The sequence below is a fragment of the Strongylocentrotus purpuratus genome, unplaced genomic scaffold (genome assembly GCF_000002235.5).
Source record: "Strongylocentrotus purpuratus isolate Spur 01 unplaced genomic scaffold, Spur_5.0 spur5_scaffold_14, whole genome shotgun sequence".
NCBI lineage: Eukaryota > Metazoa > Echinodermata > Echinoidea > Camarodonta > Strongylocentrotidae > Strongylocentrotus > Strongylocentrotus purpuratus.
This window is the reverse complement of record NW_022145599.1, coordinates 8,633,139-8,659,188: the sequence shown is the minus strand read 5'-3', so window position 1 is coordinate 8,659,188 and position 26,050 is coordinate 8,633,139. Positions and strand designations below refer to the sequence as shown.

The following is a 26,050-nucleotide window of genomic DNA, read 5'->3' as shown; positions in this document are numbered from 1 at the left end:
AGTAAAAAAAAAAGGAAAGAGACATTTGGTCAGAGAGGACCTTTTCCTACATGACTTACCTTGGGAAACTTGTTTGCAAGATGTCAGGTCGGATTGCTCTCCATGACACGACAAGGCTCTATGAGTGAAATACAGATTCGCATAAAATATTCTCCTTTCTAAATGCATCATCACCACCATCCATGTCACCGTCGCGATCAACATCATAGCCATTACTGACATCATCATTGATAATGCAATATCAACATCATATCAAATCAATTGATTCATAATATATATATATATATATATATATATAATATTTTTTCCCGTAAAATGAGAGTAATTTTAATTGTTTCATACTTTTAATTAAATGTAATGTTAATTGTTATTGTATGATTGTTTTAAATGGGGGCACGCTACAAGAGTCCTTATCTCGCAATCCGGGCAACGTGTCTAACACGGCCGGTTGTAGCAACTACTCCGAAGATCAAGATTTAATCTTGATCTAAGGAGACACGAACGAACAAACGAACGAACATCATATATCTCTATGCACTTCCAAAGAACTTTGGATACTAACACTTGGCTACAGGTTAGCCCCTACAATAAGTGTCACCTTTGCCATTAGCATTTTTTCTTATTTCTCAAAGTAGGTGGGAAAATACATTTCCTTGATGATCATAATGATTTTTGCTCATACTCTCCAACCCAGTTTACAGACATACATTACAAATTCAAAAACCAATCTTGAATTTCACTGTAAGAGACAAGCTCTTGCATATATTCAACATATTCAAGATTAAACTTTGGGCAAGATTCCCACCTACAGTACCACAAGGATTAAATGCTTACCTTGCATTCTAGCTGTAATTTCATAAAAGGATTGGTAACCTCTTCAAAATAGACTGTACTGGATAAGACTTCTACCAGGGTTGACTTGAGGCCATCAGGGCATTTGCAGTTCTTTGAGAAACAAACATAATAGTTTTTAAAGTCATTTATTTAAATAACTCATTATGTATTAAATATAGTAAATCTATCATAAAACACACGTCTTTAGTAGAATAAAAGATGGTTCCTAAAGTTGATATGCACTACACGTTATTTGACAATTTGACAACCAGACATGGGCTCATCTTCTTCTTCTGGGGGGTGTTTCACAAAGATCCTAAGTAGAACTTAACACTAAGTTGGACTTAAAAATTATGGACAGCCATTGGAGCCTTAAAATGAAATATATTCAAAAGCAGAAATTCAAGTATTTTAGACATTTTAAAAATTCCACATCAAGAACATAGAATCTCCCATGATAATAGAAAATATGAATGATTTGAATCAACATTTTATGCCTTTTAAAATAACTTTTACAAAATGTTTTCAGGGATGCTAATGGCTTTCCATAATTTTTAAGTCCAACTTAGTGTTAAGTTCTACTTAGGATCTTTGTGAAACACCCCCCTGGTGTCACTACGCCACAACTTTCGCTCTTGGTTGAAATTGTCCCAATCCAGAGTCGGATGCACTGCATCGCACAGGGGGGTCAGATCATCCAGATCTTCAGCGGTGCAAGGGTCTGGGAGATGTGGGCAGGCTAGGAGATGTTGCATAGTCTCCCCTTCTCTCACACAGACATATCGTGTCATCATGACATGGAGCGCGTTTATCTAGGCTTGCCACTAGATATGTACATATCGTACCCCACTATCGAACCCCACTATCGTACCCCACTATACGATCGTGATTTGCGGGATGTCGCGTTTATCGACCCTTCACGATTCAAAATAAAGGCCTTGAGTCTGCCCAGCTGTTTTGACCCGGGAAGCAGACAGTTTCTCGGAGGTCAACTTTACACGTATGCTTGTACACAACACCTGGGTGGTCATATTTGTATGTGAGGTTCAAAACAGCTTTGCGTTTATCGATCTCTCAGAAACGTGATTCTGGCTGTATGTCACATTCAAAACGCACCTTTTTGCGTCTTTAGATATGCCCATATCTAAAGACGTTTGAAAAAGGCCTTGCGTTTATCTACTTCTAAATTTGCCTGAAAGACGTTTGAGAAACCTGATTCTAGCCAAAAATTTGCTAGATAAACGCAACCATGGACTTATCTTGCATCTAAATAGTGATGAAGTGATATGCTATATACCGTAAATCTCCATGTATAAGGCGCTATTTTGGGGAGGGAAAAAATATATATATATATATATATATAATTTTTTGTTATGTTGTTGTTGTTTTGTTGCCGAAAACCCAAGGGGGAAGGACCTTCATTTAACATCGAGGTGCAGTTAAAGGCGCTGATTTGTGCTTGTAAACTTGTCACAAATAATAGTAACAATGTCGTTTTTAGAAGAATGTGTAAGATCAATAATGTAAATTAAAAACAATAGAGAACCTAGGTCCTAGGATAGAACCTTGTGGTACACCATTTGTTATATAAAAAAATTGAGGAATTATTATTATAAACTACATATTGAGATCTATTAGAAAGATTACTTTCAAACCAAGATGACAGACAAATTTTAGTGTTGTTTGTAGTTTCCGAGTGGTGAGTCAACACACTGATTACTGAGCTGGGAGACATTGGCAGGCATAGCGCCATAAATCGAAAACTAAAAAAAAACACTTTTTTTTTGTACCTGTGTATAAGGCGCACCCCTGACTTTTAATTTTTTCAGCGGCAAAAAAGTGTGCATTATACACAGAGATTTTTACGGTACACCTTTTACATAGATGTCATGCTTAAAGAGAAGGTTGAGTTCTTGGAAGAGGTGAAAAATAATTTGTGAGCGTTATCATTGTATCATGCAAGTGTGGAAGAACATCAGATAAAAAATGTTCCCTGAGAAGCATGGCTCTTCAAATGCCTTAACATTCTAAATATGGCATGTAATATCATACAAGTTGGGACAGATTTTTATGCCACATGTTCATGTAGTCCCATATACATCTTTTTGTGTACAGTGCTTGTAACTTTATAAGGACTGTGCCAAATTTCTTATCATTTTGATGATTCCAGAACCTTGCAGTACTTATGTGCTACATGATCAACCTTTTCTAATCGATTTCAAAACATTTCTTTCACAATGCAATTGCATGACCAGAACTCAACTTTATCTTTAACATTGCGCAACAAGCGCTTGAAAACTCCTGCAAATGATGTTGTACAACCTACCTGTAGTCCTGCTTTGGCCCACTCTTCAATCACCATGGCAACCTGCATCCGCTGCACTGCATTCTTGGTGTTGAGATGGAACTGGAGGACCTGACTGAAAGGGTCGAGTCCACCATCCTCACTGGGAGCTATGGTGAGGGTCAGGTAGGGAGCTAGTCGCCCGAGGAGTCTGAGGAGGAGATACAAAATAATAAATGGTGATGATGAATGTTTTTATACTGTGCTTGTAACAGTTACACACAATTGACCAAAGCGTTCAGAGTATTACAACCGAGTTTAAGGAAAATATTGAGATGTATATTAAAGATGTAACAAGTTATATTATATATATATATATAGCTAGGTAGGGTTCATTATTATCTGAAACCAAATTTACAAAATGGAGAGAAAAACAAAATTGTGCACAAAGCGTGATCACAAGATAAATCTATTTCTGTACAGCAAACATATTTAGAACTCCACATTACAAAATGAATGCTGTTGTTTTTTTTGCTTTTGCTGTATTTCCTGTTTTCATTTACCTTGCAGCAGTTGCCCTTGCAAGCAAGACAGCTTCTTCCTGATCCAGCTGAGATGCTGTCATGGAGATGTCCCCTCCGATGTACTCCACATCATCTTCAAGTATCGTCTGCTGGCACTTCCATGAAGACTTCCCGGGTGACTTGCTCGTTTCCTGTCAACAATTTGATTTCACACTTGTTATGAACATATGATCTTTGACCTTTGAACTCTTACACACCTCTGACTCTACTGAATGCATCCGAACATGCTTGTGCATACTTGATCCATTTACAGTACTAACATGTTATTGTAGTAAAGAAAAAAATGAGATGGACAGACAGACGACCTCGAAAACGTGATGCCTCTGGAACTACAGTGGCCATGGCTTTTATTATCATTTTGTGAAAGTTTCTGGTGTTACAGCAGTTACCATCAAATCTCTAGACTTTGAGCACATCGCACTTTGGCTATCAATTACCTTAGGCTTGTGCTTTGCTTCAATGATCATCTGTGGGTCAATGGCTACTCTAGCAGGTTGCATGGCTAGACACAGCCAGGTGCTCACCCAGGGGAAGGCCGCTTGAACCACAAACTCAAATGGAGTTTCCTGAAGGAGAGCATCCCAGACCTACAGGTGGTTGGATAGAAAGTATGTATCATTAATGATGTAAAAGTAAACCACCAATATCAAAGGTCATTTTCATCAAAAGGTCATCAAAAACTTAGTAAGTATTAAATTCAAGTCATAAATTCTGCTTCCATTTTGTAAAATTTAACTTTTGTTTAAACAACGCTACAGATAAATAAACCTAAAATATCTATGCTTTGATAAAGTTTGATCAAAGCTGGTTTAATATGCCTGTACATCTCAAATGAGCCTTTGACTGAAGATCATACATTATGCAGACACATGCTATTCCAGCACAGACTAAAGTATTTTCCATTCAACAAAGGTGAATGTTGTTGTGTATCATCATCATCATCCTGAAGCCTGGTTATATTTTTTGAGACAGCAAATGATAAAAGTGACAAAGGATAACACACTAACCCAACATTGTAGATCTGGCAACAATTTGTCTAGGCTTTATTTCTTCAAAGATATCGGGTTAGACACCCGAGTTTTACTTTAGGTTTAGGGCTAGGGTTAGGGTATAGTATTCGGTCCAGATTTCAACTTGGGAATCGGTAAGAGGAGGATACTGACCAAGGAGCAATTGTTACTATGGCATGTATTGTAGAACCATCATACAATATGTTCCCACTAAGGAAAGAATTTGTTTACACCATGTGGTAGGAGTTGATCTGTTACCTTTTTGACAAGTTCTAGGATATCCCTATTGGTCTCCAAGATGCATCTCTGGTAGACATGTCTCAGCATGTCAGTCAGGATAGAAGGAATCCAAGCTGCTACAGGCATCTATTATCAGGACACGATGAGAAAAGAGAATGTTATGAGGAATGTTTCAAAAAAACCTTCATTTAAAGATTGTATACTTAAATGTCTGACCATAAATGGATTATGAGAAGTTAAGAAGAAATGCCCCAAAAATGGACAAATGGGGAATATCACTAACTTCTCAAATGATGATAACAATAATTCATAAGACACATAAAGAGCTGTTCATGTTGTTAGCTAAAGGGAAAAAAGGACTTTGAGTCTTGGAACATTGAGTTAATGCCATGCATGCCACAATTGTATGGGTTTTATGGTTTCCCCCAAGACATATTTGATATTGTTTGAATCATTTGCTTTGTACAGTAGAATTATTCCATTACTAACAATGCATGAGAAGTAGATAAAAGTTTAACAATAAAGACATGAAGTACAAGAGACAAAGCAGCAGAAGGATTCTGTGCATACCTGTGGATTCTCTGTACAGAGCAGTGTGTAAAGGGTGTCCAGGACGGCCCTGCGGACTGAGACGATGTTGTGCCTCATGAAGGGCCACAGCCTCTGCACCATGGTCTCTAGCGGCTGACTGAGACTGGACTGGATACAGACTGAAGGATGAGAGAGCAGGGAGGCTAGGAGGTTCATGATGCTGTTGGTGGAGGCGGTCAGGTCGTCCAGCTCGACCAAGGTCTCCCAGAGCGTGTGCAGGATCTGCATCACCTGGAGAGAGAAAGGGGAGAAATGGTTGCCATGGTGATGCTATGGGATGATTTCCATAGGGTTTCAGAGCTTCATCAAATCACAAGAGGTACAGAGTGGAATACAAACTAGATGTCCTATAAACAGGCTATATGTTTAAGAAGATTAATGACAAAATACAGGAGCTATTGCTTAACAATGCAGCAATGATTTTTTGAACGAAGCAGGGTGTTAAAAAGCTTAAACAGTCTAATAAATTCTACATAATATTGATTACACACAAATAATAGAAACGCATCATAACCTCCAGAGGTTTATTCTGATTAATGAGATACTGAACATAGAATTATAATTTTGTTTGTTAATTTAAAAGGTTCATGGAAACTTCTTCTTTTTAAAAAAAATCATTGGACCCCCTTTTCTGGAAATGTATGATTAATTACTAAAAAATGGTTGTCTGGAACTGCAAGTTCATAGCTTCTATCAAATGATCATAAAGTTGATCAAGAGCTTACCTGTTGTGGACTTGTCTTAATGAGTACATGAGTGACAGGTAGCAAGGCCGCAGCGGATACGGCCCTCACGTCATCATCCACATCCTGAAGGCCTTGGATGATAGAGGGCAGCACAGCAGGAAGAAGAACCTCCGTCATTTCCTAGTTATCACCATAGAGACAAGGCAAGATATATGCATGTTTCTAGCTCGTGATAGACATTAGCAAGCTACGTAAAGAATTCAATGTGGAGAAACATTCATTTTCATCCCAAATTGTGTCCCAAATCAGATTCCTGTCTTAGACAGTTTCACCGGTACAGTTGAAACTTAGCTACCGGTAGATACAAACACAAATCATTGAGAAAGGTTTAGCAGAAAGTTTATAATCCATTTAAATGTTATGAAATCAATCATAGTCCAATGTAAATCACTAATGATTTATAACTTCTATTTCATCTCACATAATAAAGGTTTACTTAGTTTCAAATTTAGTTTTCCTTTTTTTTAAACTCTTTGCTGTGGAAAAAAATAAAAACTTTAGGCTGGTTATGTCCAGTGACTAATGTCAGATGAACAGATAATCTGCTAAGAGTAAATACCAATAACATCAAATAAATCTTAAGTGTTGGGAAACAATTTATCAATTGTTTCTTCAAAAAGTCTGACATATTTGAGATCATACCTTCCTGACCGCCAGCAGATACTTGAGTCCCAGAAGCCCACCATGACGGACCTCCCACTGGTTCTGGGCTAGGAGCTGGAGGAGGATGGTACACACACCATGCACAGCCTCGGGGGTCATGTGATGAAGGACCACCCCCAGAGCTTGGGCACACGTCTCTCTGACCGGGGCTACCACCTAGGAATGGATGTGAAAGACTTGGTCTTATAAATCATTGGTACTTTCCTTCTGACACTGGTATAATTTAACATTTGTTTGAGCTAAGGGACACCAACAAAATTATACTCAATGATCTAAATGTTACACTATAAGTTTTTGTTTCTTCCTAAAAACAAAAAGTTTTCCAATGTGAATTATCAAATATTCAACTTTAACAACACAAGGACAAAGACTTCAAACTTAAAATTCTGCTCTTAAAAGGGTCCAGGTTTGGTCCAGATTGGTAAAAAAGAAAAAAGAAAAGAAAAAGAAATTGATCAGTTCATTGTTCACACATAGTACCAAGGACTCCAAATATTCAAAGATCTCAGAATGATGGAAAGGTGCCCATTTTAGAACATCCACTCCCACATTTATGGAGTCACTTCATTACTTAATTGTTTTTTAAGCTTTGAAATGAAAACTCTCGCCTCTATACCAGAAACACACTTTGGTGCATAAAATGATATTATATTACTGTTATGAACGCCCAAATACTACTGATCTAAATGGGATTTACAATGAGGTACAATGCCTCTTCTCTTCTCATTCTTACTAACTTGCTTGTTGAGATAAAAACCTACCTCATCTGAGACAAAGTCTCCAAAGCGATCAAGGGCAAGCACACAGAGCAGTCGAAGTGACATATCTTCTAAAAACATCTGATTTAGAACATCCTGCAGGGTGAATAAAAATCATGAGACAGTGTTGTTGACAGCAATGAAATCAATTACAAGACTTGATATATATTCAAATGCTACATATGTTCAAAGGCACCTTGGAATTATTACCTCCTGAATTGATTACACTCTACAGGATCGCAAGAGACAGATGCCGATAGAAAAGTCTCATCACATGGGTCACAACGGGTCAGCCATGACCTATAGGACGATAATGACAACAAATTGAATTCACATTTTCTAATACTTTTCTCCTTGGTTGTCCAGGGCCAGAATATTCTTCATTCAACAGCAAACAATCACAGAGTTCTGAAACATCTGTTAATACAATTTACTCATCATCCTTTATTAGGTATATCAGCTGGTTTTACCCAATAAGCCTGAAGAGACCAGGGGGGTGTTTCACAAAGACTAAGATCGACTTTAAGTTCTATGGCAGGCCGTTCATGCCATTGTTTTCTCTCACTATTTACTGGCATCGGTCTCTCAAGGGACGTACAAATCATGGTCACAAATCTACATTTTTAAATAGTTCATATTTGAAGAAAAACATATTATCTAAAGATCATAATTGAGAGACAGATGGTGAGAGCAACCAGTGGCATGAATGGCCTGCCATAGTTCAGTCCAACTTAATTTAATCTTAGTCTATGTGAAACACCCCCCTGGACATGTTGTACTCTCATATATGTTCTGTACAAGAAAAACCTGAAAAAGCCAGAAACTTTGATGTGACTTACAGTACCCGATATCAGGCAAAACTCTTCTAACTGGCTCCTGCCAGCACCCTTTATTTGGGAGGGGGAGGGGATGACATTCCTACCTGGTCTACAGAAGTATCAGCTGACTTTCCTGCACTCTGTCCATGGGCCTTGAGGACCTCTCTGAGCCCCGTAGCTGCCCCATGCCTGATCTCCCAGGACTGGTGAAACAGGTCGTTAGTCAGCTGCTCACAGAAGGATGTAAATGACCAGTCTCCAGGCTGTCAGTGAAGACAAAGTTGTTAATCTGATGTTGTAAACAAGTGCATGGTATTAACATTTTCTGTGACACTTTACCAGTGTTTGCCAAAGAAATCAAGGTAACACAGTCTGTGTACAGCTACCACTTCAGAAGCAAAAGGCAAAATCAGGAAATGAAACCACAATAAATGCCGTATTACAATATCAAGTGAAAGAGCAATAAAACTGATGAAACTTTCACAAAGACATTATTCCGTATGTCCTGTGTCCTTTCAGATAAACAATTCACCAGCTTGGTGAGTGCTTAATACCTCTCAGTCTAAGAATTCCCCTGAACATACTACAACCAAAAGTGCTTTGGTGACCACTTGTCTATAAAAACCATCATTTTGTTTCACTTGAACAGTGATTCTCACCCTGTATAGAAAGACCACCCGTCCATCAAAATCGCTTTTCCTGTCCCATTAGAGCAGTTTATAAATACAGACTTCAATAGACTTAAAAATCCCCCTTTTCTTCCTCTCTCTCTCTCTCTCTATCTTTTTTTTTCTCTCCCTCCCTCCCTCCCTCCCTCCCTCCCTCCCTCTGTTGCTATTACCTCTTCCAGGAAGATGGTATTATCAAGGCTCTCTACCACCGCCTTGTCAAAGGACATACTGGCTTGGCTGCCGAAGGTACTACCGGCTCTCAACCGCTTCTTGGTCGGCTCCTCCTTGTCCATGCTGGAGGGAGAGATAGAGTCAATCAAGAAATGTCACTCTCAAATAAACTGGTATAATCATACAAAGAGCAGAGGATTTGAGGTTTACAGGGGAAAGCACCCATGAGATACTTGATAGTGCCTGTACAGAAACAGCAAAGTTTCAATCATCACTTCGGTCTGAAATGATCACGTTTATGCCTCTAGAAATCTTTCTAGCAAGTATTAAGCACTCTACAAATATTGAATTAAATTAAATCAAGTTATCAGGAAACCATACAATTTGTTACATTGATCAATTATCATTTTAAGACCTTTGGGTAATAAGCAGTAACACTCTCTTCAAATGCTCCAGACACTAGAACACAACACCCTTTGTGCATTTCAGCAAAATAAACATATTTTGACAGGCATCTTACATCTTTGCATTTCCATTTCCCTATATTCATGGCCTAATAAAATTTGTATTCTGAAGATTGTTATTATTATTATTATTATTTATTCGGCAACACAAAGTTTATATAAAAGAATTACATAGAAGAACAAATCATACAAAATAAAGGTTGAAAATCATTAAAAGAAACATTATCGTGATTCCAATGAGCATTTACAAGTTGCCAGGAATGGGGCAGGCAAACTAAATCACCGAAACCGTGAATGTCCCCCATTTCGACTTGCAGTACTCATGGGAGATCACTACATTAATAAAATGTAACAACTAACAAGAGAATAGCAAAACTCATTATGGCAATGATAAAAGAACAAACTCTAATTATCAAATTAGTCAATAAAGTAGAAATTATTTCCTGTTATTTAACGAAAATTATAAAGAGCCAAGTTATCAACAACAAAAAATATGTCTTCATATTAGACAATTATGAAGTGAAACAAATAAGAACGATGGACTCCATCTTGGTAGCAAAATACAGGCTAGGAGAGTACAGTTATTTAACATGGATATTTTATGTTCCAATTAATTAAAATATACAAATGTGCTTTGTGTTGTACAGTATATTAGATAATTATTAAGGGGCAGAAATGCAGATGTTTGGCAAGAGTTGTAAAGTACAAACTATTCCTTTGGCATGTTAATTTTTAAACCAAGAATCGAACAAAATCGAACAAATTATAGAAAAACAGGTTGTAATGTACTTACAAGGCAAAGAAATTACGGAAGCTGTTCAATTGATGATAGTAAAATTTGTAATTTTAGGTTACTGTAAATAATCAGGTTAAGCAGGAGAATACAAGTATCATCATCTAAAAACAAAAGGTAATATCTGATCATCCTACAATAAAGTAAGCAGATAAAACACATGTATATATACTAAAAACCTAATAAAACTGACAGCAGATTTGGCTCTTCAATTTGGATTGCCAAGTTTGATATTGTGACAATAGAAAGTTATTACGAAGTTCTGCAGGGAATTAATTCCAGAATCGAGGAAAGAGATACAAAGCAGTATTATTCAAACACTGGGTTCGGGCAAGTAGGTGATGAAACTTCAGTTCATTTGGGCGGTGTGTTATCATCAGGATATTTTGTATAACTACATCACAGTCAATGAATCTGTAAAGTGATTTACAAATGAATGACATCAGCAAGTACTTTCTACGAGACTCAAGTGTATACCAGTTAAGTGACCTTAGACGCTGATTGTAGGGCATCTGTTGTCGGAACTGTTTTAGTGTCAGACGAGTTGCTCTACGTTGGATGCTTTCTAATCTGTCACATATATTACGATTGACAGGGAACCAGGCTGGTATACCATATTCAACAAGCGGAAGAACAAGTGCTTTATACAGATAAAGTAGGGCTGGTGGTGAGAGACCCCAAGAAACAGAAGTGATGAGACCTAACATACGATTTGAATGTGAGACAACATAATCAACATGCGAATCCCACTTCAGGTTACTGGTATTAATTATTCCAAGATATTTGGTTTTCTGGACAACTTCAATTGGTTGATCATTCAAAATGTAAGCAGGCGGGTAAACCCTTTTGCGCGCTGCGTATAATCTCATCACTTTCGTTTTGGAGACATTTAGAGACATACGGTTAGATAAGCACCAATTAGAGACTTTAGTGAGATCGTTTTGCAAGGTAATTGAATCAACAATTGATCTTATTGGCCTAAATATGATAGTGTCGTCGGCGAACAACGCACTAGGAGAGTCGACTAAAGATGTCAAGTCGTTTATAAACATATTAAACAAAAGCGGTCCAATCACACTCCCTTGGGGGACACCAGCTGGAACTCTAGCCCATTCAGAGACAGCACCTCTATAGATTACTCGTTGGCGGCGACTGTAGAGTAGATGGCGATGCCAGAGATTACCACTGATGTTGAACTGAATGGCTAACTCCTGCAACAACACATTATAAGGCAGTTTATCGAGGGCTCGTGAAAATTCCAAATATATTACATTTTTTTTACCTGGTTCCTTCTAGACCATCTTTGGACCTCTGTTTAGCTAGCAGCTTAGCCTTTCTCTTAGCCCTGTTCTTCTCTCTAGAACTCAGGCCAGGACCAAGGCTAGCCATTTCCTGGGCTACAATGTCAGCTGCACTTGCCTAGATATTAGAGTGAAGCAAAATTATGATAACAAGATATTAAACATGAACCAGTAGCTTTGTGTCTCATAAACAATCAAAGTTCACGTAAATGTCTATTACAGAGTATCATACTTTTAAGCTTTTTTTTTTTTACACACAACAAAATATTTACATTAATTCAAGAAACTAAGACAGGACAAAATTTTGAGGAGGCCAAAATGATCTTCTGTATAGATTTGCAAGATCTGATATTTTAGTGATCTATGTTTCAGTTGGAAAAAATGTATAACATGTTTTGAAAGTAGTAGGTATAACCTATGACTATATTATGAAATGCCCCTTAAAAAAAGACAAACACACAAACAAAGGGCCAGAAGAACAAGGAAAAATATGTTAGATTGGAGAAGCTTTTCATTGACAGAACAAAAAGAAGTTTTTAGAACTCACTGGAGGTTTCAACAGATTTGAGCTCATGGGAGTCTGAGGGAGGGTCTTCAGGTCATCATCGGTGAAGAGGTCATCCGTTTCAACGCCGATGAGACCAACATCTAAACCTAGCTTCTTCTGTAGAAGTCTCTTCTGCTTGGCCAACCTTTCTTTAGGATCACCACCTGCAAACACAAACAGGAAAACAGCATTATGGAAACAAAAAAGCTTATAATTATTCCACATTTTCCACAATTGCAGTAGAATGAATAGCCAATTTCTAGATCAGTATCACAATGAAAGATGTTGTTCAACAACATTTTTTTCTATTTTTTCTATCTTGATACCAACAACGCTCCATGATACCAAACTCTATGAACCGGTATTTGATTAAAAGAGATGCAAGGTTTCTTTGTCCCAAAATTTAATAAATGTAAAATATTGTAATCTGCAAAGGCAGAGAAAGGGTTGTACCCAAACCTAGTCAAGAATAATCCCTGTACCCTTTATAATACCTGGGAGGAACAACTTATTTTACATGAAGCTAGGGAAAAGATGAACCAATGTCTGAGGAGACACATAAATGTATCAAGATTTGGCTTCCAAATTGAGAGTAAGTTGGTCTTGTAGTATGGTAAGCAGAGCAGCCAGCTATCTGCTTTCACCTACAAACTGTCTCTGACATACCTAGGTTTGAAACTGAATTACATCTTCAGGATGGCAATGTAAAATGTTGGTCCCAGACTTACGTAATCATATCTAATTGAAAAAACATCAGTCTGTAATGACCCAATCATACACAAACAAGTGAAACTGAGAGAAGTTCTAGTACGTACCAACATCAACTTCAAGCTCATATTCTGATCCTGCTGAGCCAAGGAGAGAGGCACCTTGTTCCAAGACCCGAGCCACATCAAACTTAGAGAACTCCAGACGACTGGCCTCACGTTGGGCCTGGGCAGAAGTTACGCCGATACTGGGTGGACCATCTACGCCTGGTTCTGAGAAAACGAGACAAAAAAGTTGAAGAGACACATAATTCATCAATATTTTATGCTGGTGTTTTAGTCTTTCAGGCAAATAGTATGTTGTGGATTGGAGCATATACCACATACTCACACATTGTACAAAAGATACAAATAGAAGCCAAGGATGACAGCTTGCCTTCATATAAACCTTCACATAAAAAATTGCTATCATCGCACCACACAACCATGTGTACTACATGTATCACACAGGTTTGACTATGATTGGTCTGCATATATTTAGAGGGGTACTCTGGAGAACTGGATTCCCACATACTGCATTCTTGTAGTTTAAGAAACTAATAATAGGGTATACATTTCAAGAGACTTTGAAGTAGGAGCTACCTGGTTTGATGGGGTTGATGGGATGATGTGATTGTGGTACATTCTTAGCAATGGCTTCCACAGCTTGCCCTGCAGCTATCCTTGTGTCCCAAGATCCACTCTTCAGATACCCATGAACCTGTCCAGTTTATTAAAAGAAAGGTTGAGTACGGGTTAGGTGAAGAATCAAGTGATTAGCATTCTTTAAGATTTGGACTCACCTAAAAACTTACCATTTGAACCAAGTGTGGGGATTTTTCGAGTTTCAAAGTAATTTGGATTTTGCATTTACAATGAGTTAATAAAATCTGTCATTTCAGAAAATCTTATCGAAACTTTGTTAGCATCTATACAATTCATTAAAGAAAAGAAAAGGTTTGCATTAATGATAGATGCCAGAGCTCAGGGGATAATTTCACAAACTCAAAAGTACAAGTTCACGGACATCCCACTGTCGAGTAAACAGCAATATCATTATGTGGCAATGTGGGTGACAATATTCATTAAAATCTAGGTTTGTTACAATTCATGACCAGAAATAATTCTGACCTATGAACACACAGAACAAGACCATCAACATCACTACAATTCTATGATCTGATTTCTTTTTTATTTCTACAATATCCTTGCGCCATACTTGTGTAGTGAATGTTATTCATTTAATTTCCTTATCAGCTTGGCTGGATTGTCAGCAGGAAGTCTTTCAAAGTTGCACCACCATCATTAATTACTAGTACATTTTCCTTCCTCATATCACATTACAAAATTTCCCCTAATCTTGTTTCTTCTCCGCATATTTGTTCATGAATTAATAATTAATCTTTATTTTACTGTAAGATGAAACCTGTTAGGATTAGATTCAAACACAGAATACTCGCCCAGCCAAAGAATGATGATGTCATTCTCTTATTCATGTTCTTGTATCTTCACATTGCTATTTTAGAAGTATATGAGCTCCCCAGTATGGTAATGCCTTAACCCTTCCTCTACGACAAGCTTTATAAACTTGTATAATAGATTAGTGTTCATCGCGATAAAACTTTCCTTAATACCATTATTTCATGATAATTCTGTGATACAAACTGTTATGGTTCTTGAATGAAAATAACCATACATCTGATTGATACCGGTATGTTTGTAACAACCAAGTTCCCCATGTTGTGATAATGTTAAGAACTTAAGATCAATCAAAATATATACAAAATAGCAAAATTTGCTGAAAGCCTCAGATCCTGAAAATTGCCAACATACATGGAAACAAGGGAAACGCTCTCGGTGGTCTCGCCTGCATAATGCAATTCAATATGATAAACCAGAACTTCAATGACGTAGCGCTCATCCGCATCTCGCAACAACAAATATCGTAAATTTTATGTGGTATAATTTTGAACTGGTCAAAAAAAAAAAATTGATGCCCTTTAAAGTACCATAAATAATCAATGGAGCAAAATCTCAAAATTCTGTGTTGAAGTTTATTGTACCAAAGTTAGCTCTACAATATAAAGCAAACCAAATCAAAATCGGTCGAAATATGAAGGAGAAGAAGCATTTTTTGTGATTTTTAAATTATTTTTGGAATAAATTTGTATAAATTACCATAATCAATCAGTGGAGTAAAATCTCAAAATTCTGTTTAGAAGTTTAGTGTTCCAAATTTAGCTCTACCAGATAAGGCAAACCAAATCAAAATCGGTCAAGAAATGAGGGAGAAGAAGCAATTTTTGTTATTTTTGGAATAAATTTGCATAAATTAGCATAGATAATAAATTTCACGATTCTGTGTAGAAATTTTAAATCCCCCTCCTAGCCCTATCATATGAAACAATCAGAATCAAAATCGGTTGAAAAATAAAGAAGAAGCATTTTGAAAATCTTGATGTTGATGCCACAACAAAGTCTAAGTTTGTTGACCTTAAATGACCTTTGACCTTAACTTAGTGACCTGAAATTCTACTCACATGATGGGGGAGACTTGATAACCCTATAGTCCAAGTTTCATTGACTAAGAACTTATACTTTCAAAATTATATCAAAAATTCAAAAACTTAACCTTAGGTTAAGTTTTCGATGATGATGCTACAACATAGTCCAAGTCTGTTGACCTGAAATGACCTTTGACCTTGACTTTGTGATCTGAAATTCTACTCACATGATTGGGGATACTTGATTACCCTATAGTCAAAGTTTCATTGACTAAGAAGTAAGAACCTATACTTTAAAAAATTATATTAAAAATTCAAATACTTAACCTTAGGTTAAGTTTTTGATGTTGACGCCGCCGCCGCCTTCATCGGAAAAGCTTCAGACATTTAACAGCATGCTGTATTTACTTATTACTTAGCAATTATATATTCACTTCCAGAAGTATTTTGCATATTTGTATTTATTCATAAATATATGCGGATATATATTATAATTGTGAAATGGATATTGTTTGATTTTTTAAAATTTCATTTACGGTTTTCACACCTGGTTTTTTGGGGGGGGGCTAACAGGGTTTTTAGCTCTGCAAGTTCCCGGCCTAAGCTGGCGCTGCTCTCGAGTAGGGTTAGCGTGGCAATTGCGGCGCTAGCTGCGCTTAACCCCGCAATTGCTAGCTGTTAACCCGGGGATAATTTACCAGGTGTGAAAACAAATTTCTTAGCCTGGGCTATCCTTAGCCTGGTTCTTAGCTCGGGCTAAGGATAGCCCGGGTTATCTGAACCAGGTGTGAAAACGATAATTGTTACTTAAACTAAATGTTTTCTTGAATTACCTTGGAGAGAAGGATATGGAGATCATGAGGATGTAGTTTCTGAACTTCTCCGAGCTGTTGTGCAGCAGCCCTTCTTGTGACATGGGTAGACCCTGTCTCCAGGAGAAGGAACAGTCTGTCGAGTCTGGAGAAAAACAAACAAGGAGGAAAACATTTGAATGTTCATCTCTGGTCATGCCAAAAAATAAACAAACATTTAACTTTAGAAATATGTTTATGAAAATATAATAGGATTTTTGTTTGCATTTTAGTCATAGTGTTTCCCTGAAGAGCATACGATAAGATTAATTTACAGCTTCTGTCAAAAGCACACTTTTTTTTCTTCTTCCAGTTATCATTTTGCCTGTGTTTTTTCTGATTTCAACTCTGTGGCTTAGTGTAGGCCTAGATGGACCATAAATAAATGTGTTAAAGCTGAGGGATGAACCTATTCTTTCTAATCATTACTTATCTTTTTTTATTGACGTTTGTAATACATGTTTCACAATCTTGAGCAATGAAAAACAAGGAGAAACAATGATTAAACAAGTTATCTACAGTTCTACACAATGATTTCCTAATGCACACAAATTACAGAAAATATTTGCACATCATGCTGCTTATAATATCTTGCAATAAAATGATAACTTACCTAGTAGCCATTCTAATCTAAATCTTCCTGATCACTGAGACATCAAATTAATGCAAGAAGCTTTAATACCATGGGTTTCTATCAATGAAAGTAAAACAAAACACATTTAGGCCTACATTTGAAATGGATTACCAGTAAGTAAACACTCATTACAGTTTATACTGTGTAGTGCTGTAGTCTATATTTTTATTTTTTAAGAAGTTCACTCATATTTATAAAAAAGGAATGCAAATTATTGTTCTCATCAAACAAATAGATTCAAAAACTAATGAGGATATTATGAAAAGATAAAAATGTTATATTCAACATCACATTACATTCATAATCTGCAATGTACATCGACAATACAAGTGAAGTAGTCTCGGACATAGACCGAAAGCTCCCGTCTAACCAAATCAATCCAATGTCTCTGGTAACTAGATCTACTACCGTACATGTATCAACAGTTGTTCTGCTAAGCTGAGCAGAGTCTATGAATGTCTGGCATATGAATGTGTGTATGGGGAAGGTTGACAAATGTCAGTTTTATTTATACAATTCCCCATACCAGGCGGTTATTACTGTCTATAACGCAGCTCAGCTCAGACACAGCTGCAGCACAGACAGTGCACAGCCACACACATCCTGCACATATCACAACGCAAACTTCAGTCACAGCGTTAATCTCTCTTCACAGCCCCGGGAAGCTTAGGGGAACCAACAGGCAATGGCATGCCTATCCCGATCCGGGAGCCCCACACACAGACAAAGGTCACCGTTCAACGGAGTGAAAGTTTGAGGAATAATTGAGAAAGAATACCTACTTTAATAAAGCACACTTCCACTCCATCAAAAGCAGACAATCATATCATCACACACGAACAATTTGTTTAGCGATATTAGCTAATAACTTACCCAAATATTACGTCTACGTCCGAGATGGGAATGCTAATTCGCCATCGCTACCGAGAGCAAACTCAAGCTAGCGATTGAAAGGTCAATCGTGTAAAGTTGACATGCGAAAGGTCATTTCAGCTACACACACGTGGTTACATCGCAGGTGTAAACAACAGTTAAAAGTGCATGCATTTTGCATCGCCTGACATTCTTGGCACATTCTCATTCTTGTCGATTGTGTTTCGTGATTATACTTGATTTTTGTTTAACCTGCATAGAAAACTATTACTGCTAAGAACTGTATCATTTCACACTGTATAGATCTAGACTCTATCAAACAGGGGTTTTGTCTACACCACCATGCCAAGTGACAAGTACAGGCAGAAAAATCCAAGAAATAAGCAGACTAAATTTCGACTGGAATTTGATGAGACCAGCAGAAAGTAAGTAGACCCCTATGTTTTCGTATTAATTAAAGTTAACATGTTGAAGAATGTCTTAAATAAAAGTTGATAAAGAAAGGAGAGAGAGAGTCCACATAAACATGATACAAAGTCACCAATGAAGTCAATGCGATTTTGATGTAGACTAGCTAGGCTAAATCAGTTAATGAATGAAAATGTTATGTTTAACCAATAAATGGCAATATACATTACAGTAGGACCTAGGGGCACTGGTCCAAGAATAAGGTACAGAGATTTTCACGTTATGAGCGATAATCTTTGGGAAGATAGACACCTCATAAAAGTAGACGGTGAACTGGGGTTATTATCTTATGCATAATCTGTTTTTTCGCATCACCGCAAAAATGTGGACGATCCTTATTTTTTAGGACGCAATTATTTGTCCGCGATAAAGAGGATATCCTTGTTTATGATTCCCATGCATTCTTTTACTGATAAAAATAGAGGTTCGGGGACAGCCCGACCAACGGACAGTTCGACCCTGAGACCTGAAGTTAACTAGCCTTAAATTAAGGGCTATACATGTATGTAGGTCGATCTAAAGCAATATGATATTGATATCACCTAGCATTAATTGGCACCCATACCCCTGAGTAAGACTCTTACTAAGACTCTGAGTAAGATTCTTACTAAGACTAAGAGGCAGCTACATGTAAACAAAATCACCCCTATAGTTCCTGCACCTGACGAACATCGCACACGTACTTGCTTTGGAGTTCGCTAGTGGACTCTTCTTTCTTCTCATACAAAGCACTCTGAAATCAGTCAGGAATTTAATTTAAAATATCTGATTTTGATACCGGGGTGATCGTGATTTGCTTACGTACGTACCTTCGTAACAATTAACACCCAAGTCTGTTAAATTCATATGTCTGTAATTATCCTATTTCATATATGTCATGATTTTGTAAAATGATATTTATATGAATATATTTCATCACTTTCATGACAGTTCAGAGTAAAATAAGTGTCATAAGTTCATATGAAAACCATGAGAAAACAAAGTTGGTTGAATTGTCCGGAGAGACACCCCACTAAGTGCACTAACTCGACCTAGCCAAGGTGACCACAGCTAGAAGTTGGTCAGGTTATCCAGGGAACCTGGTTGTCTGGACCCCATGCAACCTCAATTTATTGTCTGATTTATGCAAATATAGCCTTTTTAAAAAGAAAATCTTAATAAGAATATTTTTTATCCTTTCATTGGGGGGAGCTTTTTCTCATTCAATGCCCTCTAAAAGTTACGCACATTGTATGGATTGCAGGATTTTTTACATCGCCCATAAAGGTAATATATGTAGCGTGAGAAGCTTTTTAAATCTGCCATTTTAAAGAAGAAAGTGACCCAATATGGAGACCTTGGTGGAGAGTGCCAAAGGATGTTACTAGTGCTGGGCTGGGATTCAAACCTTTAAAACATATGATTGAAATGGAAAGTCAAGAAAATCAAACTCTGTAAAACTGTACCATATTGTCACCTTTATACTAGTCAAAGAACAAACATGATGCAACATAAAATCACCTGGGGCATCATTTTTATGATTTTATCTAATGTTTTATGTTGCTTTGACAGTGACTTTCTGACTGGCTTTCGGAAGAGAAAGAATGCACGAAAGAAGATTGCTCTACAAGAAGCGGACGAGAAGAGAAGGGAGGGGAGAAGACAAGAGAGGCAGCAGAGAAGAGAGGCGCTAGAAGAAGAGCTGAGTAACATCCGACTCCCAGGTAAGTTGATTTTGATTACCGGGTAACGTCTTTTGATGGGTTGAAGCTCAGCATGAACAGATTCTCATACCGAGTTCACCCATTGAAGACTGATTTCTCTTACCGGTATTCAATATAGGGAGATCATGTGGTTCCTGTAGGCAATGGCTTAATTCTGGCTGTATATGCTAAATGGGATGCTCAATCAATTTTTAACTGCATCAACTAAAGTCGAACTGTACAGGTGTAGATTAACATTCTTTTTATAACAACCGTTTTTAATCCAAAGTATATTTTTTGCCATAATTTAATTGAGGTTATTGGAAATATAGTCACACTTTGTGAAAACATCAGGAAAAAGTTTGGGCATCCTATCTGGCACTTCATATTTAAGTCGTTCGTAAAGTCATGCGTAACTTTACGAACTCTTTATGAAACACCCCTGAAGAGTTTGTAAAGTTACGCATGACTTTACGAACGACTTGTATATGAAGTGCCAGATAGGATGCCCTAAGTTTTTTCTGATATTTCCAATAACCTCAATTAATTTATGGCAAAAAATATACTTTGCATTAAAAATGGTTGTTATAATAAGAATGTTAATCTACATCTGCTCAGTTCGACTTAATAAATAATAATCAATAATTTGGCTTTTCATATACAAGTCATTCGTAAAGTCATGCGTAACTTTACGAACAGCTTTATGAAACACCCCCCCCCCCCCAGTCTTATAAGAGTTGCCATTGATCTGGATTGATTGGAAGTCCTCCGATCAATCTGGACATTACAAACATTTTTTTTTCTAGAAATCATATGGTAATATTTATTTATAATTTTTGTCTGAAAATGTGGAAATCGTTTAATCTTGCTATACATTTGTTGGTCTTTCAGAACCAGCTACTGAATCTCAGAAGGAAGATGTGGTGATTGATCATCCGGAACACACAGTAACCGTGACGACCACCCTGGATCTCCAGAAAGAACATGGAGGAATAGGAGAAAATCAGGTAACTTATTCACTTCACTAACATCATTTAGAAATCAAGAAGCCATGAAACGATTTTGTTTTTATTTTCAAAAAATTTGATGGCTGCTTGGAAAAGGAATATGATGATGATGGTGATAAGGATGAGATATGGATGTTGGCCATTTCTACTTTAGAGGATTTTTTTTTTTTAATAAATATTTTGCCTTCAAACTAACGTTATTAATCCTAGTTTCTTCCAATTTTTGACAATTTATGTGTAAAAGGTATACAAATTAGACTTTATCCCTAATATGGCATTGAGAAATTCCTAAATTTTGCTGTGAAAGGTTGGTATACATTATGGTGATCATGATGCAGGAATTCTAAGACACTGATTAAAGTCATTACTTTAATTATATACTTTTTACTTATTGCGCTAGGTTGACTACAATGAGGAGGAGGAGGAGGAGGAGGGAAAGGAGGAGTTCATCAATGGAGAGGAACTAGATGACGAAGATGAAGATGATGATAATGCAGGGATTCGAAGACATACCCAGGATGACGATGAAGAAGAGGAGGAAGCAAGTGAAGATGAAGAGACTATTAAAATGAAAGCAGAAAAGAACAAAAAGAAGTAAGAAACTTTGTAAAATGCCATATCGTTGATACAGAGCTGCCAACCTTTACGTTTTTCCTGGAATTATTCTGTTTTTTCCTCAAAATCCTTTTTTTACTTCATAAAATACATTGTTGTTGTTTTTTTTGCAGATACCGCACATCAACTAATTGCCCTAAAATGTTGTTCAATAGAAAACTTCAATAGAGATTTATGAAGAGTACGAATTTACAAATAGTAAAAGAAAGAAAGAAAAAAAGTGATGGGCGTAAATATACTCATAAAAGAATAAAAACACAGATAATACCAAAAACACAACAACAAAAAAATACCTACTTGTAAATAAACTATTGGTCCTAATATGGAAATATCAGTATTAGGAATGGACAATTCTGCATTGGAAGTGTGTCACACATGGTTGTAAGTTTTGTTTTAATGAATTCCTTTTTTTTGCCATCATGATCCCTTTTTTTGGTCGCACAAGGTTGGCAGCTCTGTTGATAGACACCCTAACGAAATATGGAGCCTGTCTTTCCACTGGCTTGTTCCTAGATGCCACAGAGGATTGTTCAGGCAATGTCCATTGTTGAAATGCCCATCATGTTCTTCCTTACATGTATACTTAATTTAGATTTTTGATTGACGCCCTGTCTCTCTGTATGTGTTGTTTTTTTAGTTTTTATTGGCGTGTATCATTCATTTATGAATATTTACGCCTTTGTGTTTTCTTTAAATCCTGTCTTCCCTCCATCCTCACATTCTCTCTCTCTCTCTCTCTCTCTCTCTCTTTCTCTTTCTCTTTCTCTTTCTCTTTCTCTCTTCTCTCTCTTTCTCTCTGTCTCTGTCTCTCTCTCTCTATCTCTATCCGCCTCTCTCCCTCTCTCTCTCTCTCTCTCTCTCTCTCTCTCTAGCCCTCTCCCTCCAGCCCCCTCCAGCCCTCTCTAGCCCTCTATCTTTGTCCATCTTTCTGTCTTAAACTATTTTCCTCTTTTTCATTCACTTCCCTCTATTTTCTGCCCCATATATAGTGGCCCTCTTTACTTTAATCCACTAACTTAAAGGTACTATGTCCCATTTGCAGGCCAAAAAATTGAAAAAGTTAAATTCCAACTGCATTTGAAAGATAATACTAATTTAGAACTTCCCTAAAAAAGGTGGGGCTTGAAAATGTCTTCAAGTGGGAAAATAACGACTATTAGTTGTCAAATCGACTTTAGGGCTATAGAGCCCAAAAGTAATAGTCTTGATTTTCAGACAATTGTACCGAATGGTCATATGTTTTATGCTGCACAAAGATTCAATCAGTTTAATCTTGGCCATCACAAGAAGTGGGTTATTGATGTAAACAAATGCTCATGTACCCTTTACAACTCTTTTCATGTATGTTATTACCAAAGAAGAAAAAAAGCCAGTCAGTCACTCAATAGTGTCTGACAGTGAAGTCTAGCAAGTAAACGGGTTTCCTTGCATAATTTGAATATGAGGACACTGCTAACGTTTAAATTTCACAGATAGGACATACATGACATATTCATAATTCCTGCAAAGTTCTACAGCATTTGAGGTTGGCTGCAACCTTTAAACCTTAAAAGATATCATTTTAAAAGGATGGGGAAAAAAGTATTTAAGTCAAGAATATTTGAAAAACTTATATTCTTTATCATTCTTTATCATTCTTTTATAATCGTCTTTCAGAGAGATATTCAACAAGCGACGACAGAAGATCAAGAAACAAATGGTGAAGAAGAAACGAGGAGCTTCCCAGCAGACGGTCAAAAAGATGAGGAGCATGAAGAAAAAATCATTGGGCAAATTCATCAAACGAGGCGAAGCAAATAAATCAAAACGGTGACAAAAGCCAATGTATTTTCTTTTCTTTTTATATTTAGTATTTATCAGTAAATATTGTCAATTTTGAAGAAGGTCGCATTAATATCCTGGCCCAGTTGTGTAATCAATTCAAATTGATTGCAACTTGATATCAATGACAAGTCTGTACTCAAGAGATAGGAGTTTGCGAGTTTGCCATCGATTGGAGGACATGCCATCAATTCAGATCGATTGCAATGTCCTGGTCTTATTTGGTCAGATATTGGAACCACGTTATCCTTTTGTAAAAGAAAAAGTTATTTTTGTTAAATATCAGCTGCATGTAGAGTGATATTGATGTGACCCTTTATTGAAACATTCCATAAGTGGAATTCAAAGATAAAGTTGAGTTCTGGTCATGCGATTGCATTGTGAAAGAAACGGTGTGGAATCCATTAAAAAAAGTTTATCATGCAGTATATTATCCGTGTGTACTGCAAGGTTCTGGTTTCATCAAAGTGATAAGAAATTTGGCCCAGTCTTGGTAAAGTAGCAAGCAATGTACACAGAAAGATGTATATGGGACTACACAAACATGTGGCATAGAAATCGGGCCTCATTTTTATGCTGTTACTTGTCATATTTAGAATATGGAGGCATTTGAAGAGCCATGCTTTTCAGGAAACATTTTATCTCTGATGTTCTTCCTCACTTGCCTTACAACAATGAAAACGCTGACAAATTATTTTTCACCTCTCCCCAGAACTCAACCTTCTTTTCGCTCTTCTGCTTTATTAAAAATCCCAAATAGGAAGCATTTTTAATTAACTTTTTTTATTGTGTTATCATTTCCTAAGTATATTTGAATTCTTATAAGGACCATTCTCTGTAATTTCATGGAGAATTTTGTATTCCTTTTATTATTTGTCATTTCACTATTGGAGAATATATAGCTTTGTGGCAGCTTATAATTGTATCTTGCTACTCACAGTGAAGGTAAAGAAATCTGATTTTTTTTTTTTTTTTTTTTTTTTTTTTTGGGGGGGGGTGTGAGGGGGGAGGGGGGAGATGGTAACACAAAATGTAAAACATGATACAGGCTTCAACTTCTTATCAAAATATAGAATGGTGATTTCACGAACTGTGTGTCCTGGGTGACTACATGTGTGTTTAATCTGTTATTTTATCCCCCCCCCCCCCAACAAAAAAGAAAAAAAGAATGAGACATGAAATATTTCTGGCTTTCTGGCATGGCTATATGATGACCACAGTCACCACACTACAAGTTTCATCACTTAAATGTAGTCAGTAGGCTGGAAGTTATTGTTCCATTGTGTAGTGTCTGTACAATATTACACAGAATGATTCAGAATTGCTGTTGAATTGTTCATACCCCCCTCCCCATATTAGGTTTTATTCCTCTTTATTCACAATTTAAAAACATATTTCAACAAGCTGGTTTCATCATACTTTTTCTTCAAAAACTGACTTTGTAAAAAAAGTTTAAAGACTTTTTACACATGACTCTCACTCTGTGGATAACACAAATATACACATAAATCAATTTTCTAGAAGTTTACTGCAAAAGAATTTTATTGGGAATAATACCACCGATAAGTTGAATAATAGATACATGTAATACAAAGCTGCATGAATAAATAAATTATAGTGAAGCACCACATGTTTCTCCACTAAAACCAAGATATTTACAAAACAAAACTTTCTTAAGACCTACAATCGATCAAAAATGGATTTCGTTCAAAAATACATGTAAATATGCCAAGTAAAATAGAGGCTTCGTCATTTTATTTTACATATCTACAACTGTTCTCCTTTTTGTGTTTGTTATTTCATGACTGGTCAATAGATAAGCATTACCCATTAATGCAATATGTATATTGGAAAAGTATAACTTTACATCCACACTGCTTGATATTACTTTGGGGAGTTATTTCAGAAAAGTAAAGCGTTTAATTTTCATAATAAGCTTGTTGGCATATAAGTGACAAACATAACAGGGAAGTATTACCAGATTAGAACTTTATGGTTGCCATATTGAATGCAACTTTGAGGTATGAAAAATAATTTGTACGTTTCAGTATTGTTATATCACCGTAGTTGTTACTGAGCCTTCAAATGTTTGTAGGAAGTTGAACACTATTGAGCACAAACAAGCTAAGTAATACAACAGTCTCGCCAACTAGACCAAGACAAGAACAGAAAGGGGCCCATTCCCCTCAAAGACTAGGAATACGTCAGTTTGAAATTAGTTTCGGATGTGAGAGTGATGTAAAAGTTAATAAAAAAACTTTTTGGTTGTTGTTGTTAACTCTGTCATACTTTGTGTCTTGTTACAAATTATTTCATTCACCTGTTATAAATACATGTATTTCGATAGTCAGAATGCAAATTGCATACATTACAT

At 36.7% G+C, this 26,050-nt stretch overlaps 2 protein-coding genes across 2 annotated transcripts in view; one reads left to right on the top strand and one right to left on the bottom strand.

Moving 5' to 3' along the window:
- LOC583360 (TATA-binding protein-associated factor 172) overlaps nucleotides 1–18,182 on the bottom strand; it is a 51,209-nt gene extending 33,027 nt beyond the window's left edge. Inside the window, exons 1-19 of the mRNA XM_030984128.1 lie at nucleotides 18,084–18,182; nucleotides 17,190–17,267; nucleotides 16,559–16,682; nucleotides 13,825–13,942; nucleotides 13,291–13,455; nucleotides 12,476–12,639; nucleotides 11,910–12,046; nucleotides 9,370–9,493; nucleotides 8,633–8,791; nucleotides 7,714–7,806; nucleotides 6,932–7,108; nucleotides 6,269–6,409; nucleotides 5,523–5,774; nucleotides 4,971–5,078; nucleotides 4,140–4,289; nucleotides 3,682–3,833; nucleotides 3,161–3,329; nucleotides 835–945; nucleotides 60–118 (exon numbers count right to left, since the gene is read on the bottom strand). Of these exons, the coding sequence (XP_030839988.1) occupies nucleotides 60–118; nucleotides 835–945; nucleotides 3,161–3,329; nucleotides 3,682–3,833; nucleotides 4,140–4,289; nucleotides 4,971–5,078; nucleotides 5,523–5,774; nucleotides 6,269–6,409; nucleotides 6,932–7,108; nucleotides 7,714–7,806; nucleotides 8,633–8,791; nucleotides 9,370–9,493; nucleotides 11,910–12,046; nucleotides 12,476–12,639; nucleotides 13,291–13,455; nucleotides 13,825–13,942; nucleotides 16,559–16,682; nucleotides 17,190–17,200 (2,414 nt within the window). The 5' untranslated portion in view covers nucleotides 17,201–17,267; nucleotides 18,084–18,182. The remainder of the gene's footprint in view (nucleotides 1–59; nucleotides 119–834; nucleotides 946–3,160; nucleotides 3,330–3,681; nucleotides 3,834–4,139; nucleotides 4,290–4,970; nucleotides 5,079–5,522; nucleotides 5,775–6,268; nucleotides 6,410–6,931; nucleotides 7,109–7,713; nucleotides 7,807–8,632; nucleotides 8,792–9,369; nucleotides 9,494–11,909; nucleotides 12,047–12,475; nucleotides 12,640–13,290; nucleotides 13,456–13,824; nucleotides 13,943–16,558; nucleotides 16,683–17,189; nucleotides 17,268–18,083) is intronic.
- LOC100889086 (nucleolar protein 12) lies at nucleotides 18,163–24,116 on the top strand. The gene is made up of 5 exons (XM_030984129.1): nucleotides 18,163–18,508; nucleotides 20,103–20,254; nucleotides 21,125–21,240; nucleotides 21,641–21,834; nucleotides 23,512–24,116. Exons 1-5 carry the CDS (start codon nucleotides 18,426–18,428, stop codon nucleotides 23,666–23,668), a joined length of 702 nt encoding a protein of 233 aa, XP_030839989.1. The 5' UTR covers nucleotides 18,163–18,425; the 3' UTR covers nucleotides 23,669–24,116.
- The last annotated feature ends 1,934 nt before the right edge of the window (nucleotides 24,117–26,050 follow it).